At 44.9% G+C, this 10,000-nt stretch overlaps 2 protein-coding genes across 2 annotated transcripts in view; one reads left to right on the top strand and one right to left on the bottom strand.

Annotated features, from left to right (window-relative positions):
- The window catches only part of rassf4a (Ras association domain family member 4a), a 41,373-nt gene that overhangs the window by 3,545 nt on the left and 27,828 nt on the right, over positions 1-10,000 (bottom strand). Inside the window, exons 4-6 of the mRNA XM_063190934.1 lie at positions 3,071-3,213; positions 2,670-2,743; positions 1,626-1,771 (exon numbers count right to left, since the gene is read on the bottom strand). Of these exons, the coding sequence (XP_063047004.1) occupies positions 1,626-1,771; positions 2,670-2,743; positions 3,071-3,213 (363 nt within the window). The remainder of the gene's footprint in view (positions 1-1,625; positions 1,772-2,669; positions 2,744-3,070; positions 3,214-10,000) is intronic.
- The window catches only part of LOC134440796 (protein DEPP1-like), a 2,270-nt gene continuing 184 nt past the window's right edge, over positions 7,915-10,000 (top strand). Inside the window, exons 1-2 of the mRNA XM_063190935.1 lie at positions 7,915-8,079; positions 8,477-10,000. The exon at positions 8,477-10,000 is cut by the window's right edge and continues 184 nt beyond it. Coding sequence (XP_063047005.1) covers positions 8,478-8,978 — 501 coding nt within the window. The 5' untranslated portion in view covers positions 7,915-8,079; position 8,477 and the 3' untranslated portion in view covers positions 8,979-10,000. The remainder of the gene's footprint in view (positions 8,080-8,476) is intronic.

The following is a 10,000-nucleotide window of genomic DNA, read 5'->3' as shown; positions in this document are numbered from 1 at the left end:
GATCTTGTGTTTGAGTAGCAGTGCTTATGCTTGAGTGTGAGTGTACGTATATAGGGCTGTCCCGACTATTCAACGTAATCGATTACGTCGATTGCGTAAATAAGTCGGCGTGTTCAACATACCGTCGATTGCGTGATTTGCGCAAAAAAAAAATTTTTAAGTGACTTGCGAGAGCCGCGAGGTAGACGTGCTAAACAGAAGCGGAGAAAATGGCAGAGGCTGAACGTCCGAGGGTGTCAGTGTCAGACGAAGATGAAGGTAGCAGTGGCACTAGGCCTACTTATCAGCCCAATAAAAAAGTGATTTGCGCGAGCCGCGAGGTACGTGCTGAAACAGAAGCGGAGAAAAGGGCAGAGGCTGAACGTCCGAGGGTGTCTGTGTCAGACGAAGATGAAGGTAACAGTGGCACCACTAATCAGCGGACGGACAAAGACATAAGTGTGGCGATATTTTAAAGACAAGGCACAAGACTTGGTCGTGTTTCTGTAGGTAGGAGACTGACTTGTATGAAGTGAAGGTTTTTCAGATCGAGACGCGGGGTAAATATTTCATGCTGCTTTGTATACTGTCGCTGTGCTGGCGGCGTGCATAGCAACGACAGGGAGATAAAGCAATGATTCGTAATGTGCTTGTTATAGACGCAATATTCAACACCTTGAGGGTGACAGTGGTCGGGGTGTTTGTAGAAGAGCTTGTATACAAAGTAAAAAAGTAAATGAAGACAAAAGAAGTGTGCATATTCCTGCCAACAGCGGGAGATGTGGAGTGAGAAGAATGCGGGCCTGATTCAGACCAGTCTCGTGTCCCTTCTTCATGGTGCACTCGCACTATTCAATACTGTTTGTGTCGACTGCAGGTCTAAATAAATAGTAATACTATTCTAATAATATAATACTCATAATTATGTCGTACAATTATGGACTGGGTCTATATTAGCAACAGTGGGGATAGGGACCAGCTGGGTTTTGGTGCGTCAACAGGAACACGTGGACAGAGTAGCCAAGTTCTTTCCTCATGCCTACTCATAAAATCTCTGGTAGCCTTTACCCTAACCTATAGTGGCCCATATTTTTTTCCACTTTCCTATTATAACTTAGGCCTCTTTATATATCAGTAAATGTAGGCTAATACTTGATTTGAACTGAAACAAATAGATATTATATTAGGCCTGTATTTATTAGTCTGTGACTAATTTATAAAATGTCCCCTTTTTTTAGAAATCATTGTCCTAATAGGCCCTAGGTGCACTCTGCTTTATTTGTCTATTATTTTTCAGGTCAAAATTAAGTGGCATATCACAGTTTTTCCCTTCCAAATTTTTTTTTAAAAATAATCGCGACTATTCGAAAAAAATAGTTGATAGAATATTCGGGAGAAAAATAATCGTTAGGGACAGCCCTATACGTATATGACCTTGTGGTTGTAGAAGTGTGGTGTGTGTGTGTGTGTGTGTGTGTGTGTGTGTGTGTGTGTGTGTGCGCGTGCGTGCGTGCGTGCGTGTGTGTCCGTGCAGACGCCTGTGTGTATGTTTGACCTTCTGGTTGTAGAAGTGTCTATTGATGGAGTAGTGGTGTGTGTGTGTGTGTGTGTGTGTGTGTGTGTGTGTGTGTGTGTGTGTGTGTGACCTTGTGGTTGTAGAAGTGTCCATTGATGGAGTAGCGATGTGTCCGTAGGCGCTGTAAATCGCTGGAGGAGCGTGTGTGCGTCCGACGCTGAACACGCACCACGCTGGCGTCACTCTGGGTGCGCGGGAGCAGGGGGGCCTCCTCATCTACACACACACGCAAACGCACACGCGCACACACACACACGCAAACGCACACGCGCACACACACACACGCACACACAAATAATTATACAGTCTACAGAGAGTCTTAATGTTGCCAAGAGACTAGCTCTCAGTTTCACCAAGACAGTAAAGATACATCTCACTTTCATTTTATTACAACCCTTGCACTCCTTGTGAAGACATTAGCCGCCCCCATACACACACATACACTCTTTCTCTCTCTCTCTCTCTCTCGCTCTCTCTCTCTCTCTCTCTCTCTCTCTCTCTCTCTCTCTCTAATAATAGTAATAATGATAATAATAATAACTAGACTGCATTCTCACAGAAAATGCAAAAAGTAGGCTAGCTTTTTGTGTGAGATGTTGGCAGTTTTAGGAAAAATAGCAAAAATGTCTACCTTACTTAGCTCAGGACTAAAGCTACTTTTACTAAAGCTACTTTTTAGCATATTTTACGGAATTAGCATTCTAAAGTTTCACAGTTTAAAATGATTACATTTACATCAGACCTCCCTGCTTAAGAGATAATGTAAATGTGTGTGTCATCAGCATAGCAGTGAAAGTGTAGGCCATGCTGAAGGAGGATGCAATCCAGTGGGAGAATGTAGATAATAATAATAAAGAGTAGGGGACCTATAACAGAACCTTGGGGAACACCCTGTAGAAGAGATGCACAAGGGGACCAGAAATCACCAATGGAGACAAACTGCTCCCTAACCCATGAGATAAGACCTAAAACCAGGGATGTGCAGCGCCCAAAATTATGCGATACCCAAAAGAGTTTCCAACTGTGTGAGTGTTGTGGCTGTCAAAAGCCGTTGTTAGGTCCAGCTGCACTTACACACCTCTTTCCTCTCACAGACACACTAAGAGATACACACCCAGGTATGTAGAAGTGAGATCAGTGATGATGTTGTTGTTGAATTCCAGGGTAGTTTGACTCAGCTGCTCATATCTGTGGAGATACATACAGTATACAGCGTCGGCAAAAGACCAGTAAAAAAAACCACACACACACACACACACACACACACACACACACACACACACACACACACACACACACACACACACACACACACACACAATCAGGCGAATCTCAAACCACAAACTGCTTCACATACAGTATATAGCACAACAATTAAATTAAAGTGTATACACATACAAACATGCGCTCTTCTGCTCGTAGCACTAGCCAATTCTCCAATCTTTACAAGTCCAAATACACAAATACATACATACACACACACACACACGCACACACACGCACACCCACACACACCTGTTGGAGGAGGGGTCAAGTTTCTGTATTGTGGTGCGGCTGTAGTGGAATCTCTGGTCGTGGTCATACATCTGCAACCTGATTGGCCGTCTGAGTCCCCAGCTGATGTTCAGCAGACCCTCCATCAGCAGCAGTCCCCCCTCCTGGGGTTGCCATGGAGACAGAACACACAGATTCCATAGTCACCATGGAGATAGAACACTCACATTCCACAGTAACCATGGAGGCAAGCCGCATTCACGCCTGTGGTCACCACAGAACTTAGAACACAGGGTCAAGACACACACACATGTAGAATAGTCAGTCCCACCAGGAAATCGCGGGCATTTTCTCAAAAAATCGCGGGCGGAATTGCCAGATGGTGCACGAGGATTTCCAGAAAATCGCGATAAAAGTTGCGGAGCTTCTTACTGTGTTGTTGCGATTTTGTTGCGGCATGAAGTGAAAGGTGCGATTTTTGTTGCGATTTTTAACGTGTTTCCCCACGCTTGAAAGTAAAGGACACTGCCACATTCCAGTCCTCTGGTGTTTTTATATTATTTCTATTTTTATATTATAATTTTGGTCCTTAAGCAAAGCAGGGAAGCGGCCAGGGCGAGTTTTTAGCCAGAATGTCGTCGTGAAAAGTTCCATCTCTTTCATGCTGCCATTACGACACCCTTCATTACAATGCTGTTTATGGCCGTTTGACTCTGTTTTAAATGTCATCACCGTTTCAAATTGTAAGCATACAAACTTCGTATCATGTCGATATCCATTCCTGATTTAAACAGTGGTAATTAACTATAAGTAGGCGGGCATGTCCACCCAGTTGAAGAGGGTGCGTGACAGGACCTCTTGTGACTGAAATACTGGTTAGTCGTCTGCTACACATAGCCTGCCTGTGTCGGCGTTTAATTTTCAAGCTTGTCAAAAGCAACACAAATAAAAGCAGAGGGAGGGGTCGCTTTCGAAAGAAGGCATAAGCCTAGGATTTTTTTGTTCTCCCGCGCCGTCAGCCGGCTTTAAATTAACGGCTGATGATCATCATTCAATGTAACGAGGATGGAGTTCACAGATTTCCTGTTGTGAAGGGTGCTTGCTGAATAATGCTCAGAAATTATATTAATTTTGGTGCTCTTGTGAATATAAAAGACGACGAGATTGTTATCTATAAAACACCACGTCGCCTGCAGAACGGAGGTCTCAGCTGTCAATCAATACCGTCAATTGTGCAAGGAAGAGAGAAGGAGAGGGAGAGACAGAAAGTAGTTTTCCAACTTACTCCCACAGCTTTCCAACGTGTCTGCTCTGGTTTTATTCATTTTCAGTGTTCCTTGCCCGTTTGACCGCGCCAGGTTAAACGAAAGTGATTTGACGACACGGTCACCACGGTCACCAAGTATCCAGCCATAGCCCAATTTGCGCGAAAGATATTAGGCTACTATATCGGCCAGGCACGCACGCATCATTCACAATGAAGGATGGAAATGACTCCTTTGTTGTGGACAAGGCATTTGCGCATCTCAATTCGGACGGAGGGAAAATGTTGCCTTCTGTATGCGCACAAGTCAAACACCAAAGTGGTCCAGCAGGTGGACCGCTTTAGAAAAAAAAAAAACACATCTTGTTTTAGGAGCCCTATACTTGGCGTAATGTAGATGACTGTCATGAAGTGTTAATTATATATTTATGTAGGCCTAGCACATTTTAAAAATGTAGGCCTATTATGCCAGACTAGTCATACATTTCCCCTCCTGTGACCATGCGAGCAGACGCGCAATGAGAACATGGCGTTTCCTACATTCGTATTTATTAGTTTTTCCCCCTCACCGACAACTTTGTACATGCATAGTAAAGTGCTGGGACTGATTGCTAGGTTACTTTTTTATTGTATTTTTTTATTGTATTATCCTTTTTGGAATGAAGTTTGTCGACGTCAGTGAAGTCAGCGCAACATGGATTGGTTCAAAGTGTTCGAAGTTGCGGGAAATCGTGGTGATTGGTTAAAGTTGCGCTCTCGCGCAGAATTCGTTGAAGTTGCGAAAAACAACGCGATCGCAACATCGCGATTTCCTGGAAGGACTGAATAGTGGGGAACATAGATATAGGTTCTTCAAACAAAGTCCACAGTATTTGTAACACATCTAAAGTCTTCTTAACACTTTTGTTCTGCAACCATAGATCATGTGACTTTCACTCCATTGCATTCAATCGCCATTTCAATCAAAATTCATGACCACGTCTCACAGTCTATGGTCACAACAACCATGATGTACATCAACTAAATTTACATGTCGTACCAACAAAATCTGAACCGACAACCCAACATCACAAAGCAGGCTTGACATTAGACAATCCAACTTGCATATACCTCAGTAGATATAATGACGTTTGCATCTACTGATGGCACGAACCGCACGATGGAATGAATCTTATTTTAAACTTTCTTATTTTAGTTGTCAACCACACAAAATAAGATATATGTAATGACAATGATCATGTATGGATTTCTTTTTTTAAATCTCAAATTTATTTACAATAATATTACAAATTATTATTAACAATAAAACTATTTATAACAAAAATTAGGCCAGTATTGGACATGAATAGAAATGAGGCTAAAACAGGCCATCAGTTATTGTTATGATGAGGGGTGGTGCTGACAGTATCACACAGACATTTCCTAATGGCAACCTGCCGGCTTTGTGTTTTATGACTACGTGCTCCTCTCAGCGTGCACACACACACACACACACACACACACACACACACACACACACACACACATCATACATTGTTCCATGAGTACGTGCTGCACTGCGGCAGCCCTATAGGCCTGTGCGTATGTGTGTGTGTGTGTGTTTGAGAGAGACAGAGAGAGAGAGTCCGCTATGATAACACATTGGCCTCGATTACACGAGACATTGAATTCAACTCAGCTTAATTCTGAATGAAGCTTAATTTCACAATTTGGAAAGTGAAATGTACACTTTTTAATTCTTAAATATTAAAACGGAATTAAAAGCATCATGAAAACGTGGCCGCAGTGTTGCCAATTTAGCGACTTTGTCGCTAGATTTAGCGACTTTTGGCCACCTCTGGCGACAAAAAAAATCATCTAGCGACTTAGCGACTTTTCAGGCTCAATCTGGCCGAATCTAGCGACTATTTCGCTTGTCTTGTGAGAGGCAAATCAGTGTCCCTCCCCACGACACCACACAATGCATTTCCAGTGGCGGGTAGAGACAGACGTGACACCACGGTGTGGCAGCTTTTGTGATATGCACAGGAATTCTCATGTACGTACATCTGCTTGTATGAGACTACGGCAAGCGATATGGGACAAAGATATGGCAGGAACCGAATGTCAACATAAACCGAGATTACACAATCTTCGATATGGTCACCAAATGTTTTGGGACTGTCATTTATGTTATGCCTACACTTTGGAATTAGATCAGAGTCTTGTTGTTACACAGGTATATTTGATTTACCTAAACTGTACCCTGTAGTTAACTTTACTCGGTCTACCCTACAAGCATATGACAAATTTAAATGAGCACTAGCAGGCTGGCCGCACCGACCGCAGTGAATCTCGGGCACATGGCGACAAAAAACTCATCTAGCGACTTTTTGGTGCATGTGGCGACTTTTTAAAACGTGCATTTTCAGTGACAAATGAATCGTTTTTCCACATAATTCTGACTCTGCGTCGCCGTCAGAAGCGTTTCCCACGGTTAAGCGGGGCTGCAGATAAGCTCTGATCTCCAAAAAGTAGCTAGCACCGCCCATTTGTACTGTGGACGAAGGCATGTGCGCACGTTTTCTGTAGATCAGCGCGCCGTGCGTGACATTGTGACGTCATACGTAACGTCATGACGTCATCTAGCGACTTCTAGCGACTTTTCAGCAAGCCCATAGCGACTTTGGCTGATTTTCTTTTGGTAACACTGCGTGGCCGTTGTTCCTTAAATCACACGGACACACACGTGCATGCGTACACACACCTGCGCTACACATGGACGAAAGCCAAAGCAAGGTAATAGGAACACTTTTATGGACATTTTGACCCAAAAGTGTGTGTGTGTGTGTGTGTGTGTGTGTGTGTGTGTGTGTGTGTGTGTGTGTGTGTGTGTGTGTACTGCACCATTCTACCTTCGTGAGGCCATTGCTTCAATGCACACCAATAAAGTGGGGCCCTCCCTCCATGTAGGGCCCAAATCCTGGACCCCACATGTTTTGACCCCTTTTGCTGGGGCAGTTTTGTTGTTACTGGTAAAAGTAGAAGTGTAAAAACATTTCCTCACTGACAGGTTAACGTTAGGGATTGTTTTGGTTTGGGCACAGTTTTACCCTTTTTTTTTTAGCTATTTAAGGTTAATAAGAATGGAACTCAATGGAGAGGCCCCACAAAGTTAGTGTGTGTGTGTGTGTGTGTGTGTGTGTGTGTTGAGGTGGGACCAGAACAGTGTTGACTGGTGGCCATCATTGTTCTAGGAAAATAAACATAGCAGCACAGCTGCAACAATACAATGAGGCAAAGCCCTCCACCCCAGCACACACACACACACGCACACGCACACGCACACGCACACACACACACACACACACACGGAAAAAAGCAACACACACACCTAAGCCTTGCTCATTCCTGCACATAGACATTTCCTGTGAATGCTCAGCCCTGCACACACACATTTCCTGAGGCGAAAGGGGCAAGGTGAGACCCCGCCTATTTTTATAACACACACACACACACACACACACACACACATTCCTCCGTGGCTACCGCCCTCTTCACAGACACCCCTACTGGTATATAAGCCGGACCAGGCCTGACTGGACTAGACATACACTTTTCTCACAGCTGAGAGTTCGACAGACGTACAGAACAGCACACACGTACAAGACATACACAAGCAAGCTGCTGCACAGTGGACTGTGAACTTTTAACTGGACTGGACAAAACAGCACCTGAACACACTGGCTCTGCAGATCCAACCCAGACACTCGCTGGTTCATCATAGGTAAGCTTGGGCCTGCATGTGTGTGTGTGTGTGTGTGTGTGTGTGTGTGTGCGTGTGTGTGTGTGTGTGTGTGTGTGTCTGTCTGTCTGTCTGTCTGTCTGTCTGTCTGTCTGTCTGTCTGTCTGTGTGTTTGGATGTCACATCCTTACACTGATTAGTTCAATCAATCAGTAAATATTTGTACACCACATTATCATAATGGTCATTCAATGTGCTTAAAAAAAAGTTGTTGTGGACTCGGGTTCAATTGCAACCCGAGGATATTTCTCCATTCTTCCACATCTTTCTCTTCCACATCTTTCTCCTGTCACTTGTTCAAACTGATCTGTCCATTGTCCAGGTACAAATAGCCAAAAAAAGTTTGTTAAAGTCTTCTGTATGTCTTTGTGTGCTGCAGGATGAAACAGTGGAGGCGTGTTCTTGTGGCCCCAATCTTGCCCCCCATCTCTGAGTCGCTGGAGGACCAGGGGACCCCAACACCACCCCTCCAGGGGCCCCCAACGCCAGCCCTCCTCCAGGGACCGACGCCAGCCCTCCAGGGGCCTCCAACTCTCCACTCTCTGGACGACTACACCGCCTCCATCAGAGCGCTGGCCCGGCCCCCCTCTGCCCTGCCTGCACCAATCAGGTCGTCCACAGCCGTGGCTGGACCAATCAGAGCGGCCCGTGGCCAGAGACCCCGTCCCTCCCACGCCAAGGCCAGGAGTTTGCGGCCGCGCTATGGACTCGTCGTGGCTCCCGGCAACCAGAGGGACCCTGTGGACTGGCTCTTCGGACAGAGTCAGGGACAGATGCTCACGCACACACACCGCCACTTGGACCCACACACACTGCCTCGGACTCAGGCACAGCAAACGGAGGACACAAACATCTTCTTGCCTTCGATATGGATGCTTTAAGACACCACCCCAACACACACACACACACACACACACACACACACACACACACACACACACACACACACACACACACACACACACACACACACACACACACAATCAAGCACAGAGACATTCAATCAGACTCTTTACTTCAATGGAATTAGAGTATCTGAAGGTCTACCATGGACTCTGAAGCAGGGGCGCTGCCAGAAATTTTGGGCCCCATGAAAGATTTGAATTTTGGGCCCCCTTAAGGGCCCCTGTCAGTGCTGTCAGTGCTTGGGCCCTTAGAATCTGTAACACCTTTCCCCCCTTAGAGGCACCCATGCTCTGAAGCATGGCTCTGCAGCCAGAATGCCTAGTTTGCTTTGGTTACCTTCAGTGGTGTAGTCTACTTTTTATGGTGGGTATACTATATATTTGAGCATTTTTTGAAGAGGGTATACTGTTGTGCTATCCTAAATAATGGATCAATCCATTTTAAGTGGGTATACTGAAATCCCTGAAATTCTGAAGTGGGTATACTCCGTATACCTGCGTTCTACGTAGACTACACCACTGGTTACCGTATTAGTGACTAGGCTAGTGTGGTACAAACAGAGGCATGGAAGTAGGAGTTCAGCTAATCCCATTGGCCTTAATGTTCCATTTTTTTACACAACAGTGGTGGCTCATGGAGCCTTTGACACATACTGTAGATTGCCATTGACATAGTTCCGCTAGTTCCAGGAAGTGGGCGTAGAACAAAGAAAGTGCAGTAAAAGGTAGGATAAATATGATGTATTTCCACTTCATGTTTGCTTGCTATGTAGTGTTTCTGTGTTAGTCTCAACAGAAAGCCACTGCCTAGAACTATTTGAATCTATATGAATATGTCACCACTTCCTGTACCCTGCTTGTCAGAACTCTGGGTACAAAACATTTGTACTAGTCTACAATTCAATGAGCTAATCAGCTCAACTCAGATTGGTTAACAGCTAGCCAATGAGACCCTGGCGATAAGCATCCTTCAGTTCTGTGTGCTGATGTCCGATGGA

Source organism: Engraulis encrasicolus, chromosome 24 (assembly GCF_034702125.1).
Source record: "Engraulis encrasicolus isolate BLACKSEA-1 chromosome 24, IST_EnEncr_1.0, whole genome shotgun sequence".
NCBI lineage: Eukaryota > Metazoa > Chordata > Actinopteri > Clupeiformes > Engraulidae > Engraulis > Engraulis encrasicolus.
Note: the sequence above shows the minus strand (reverse complement) of the source record. Positions and strands in the feature narration are given on the sequence as shown.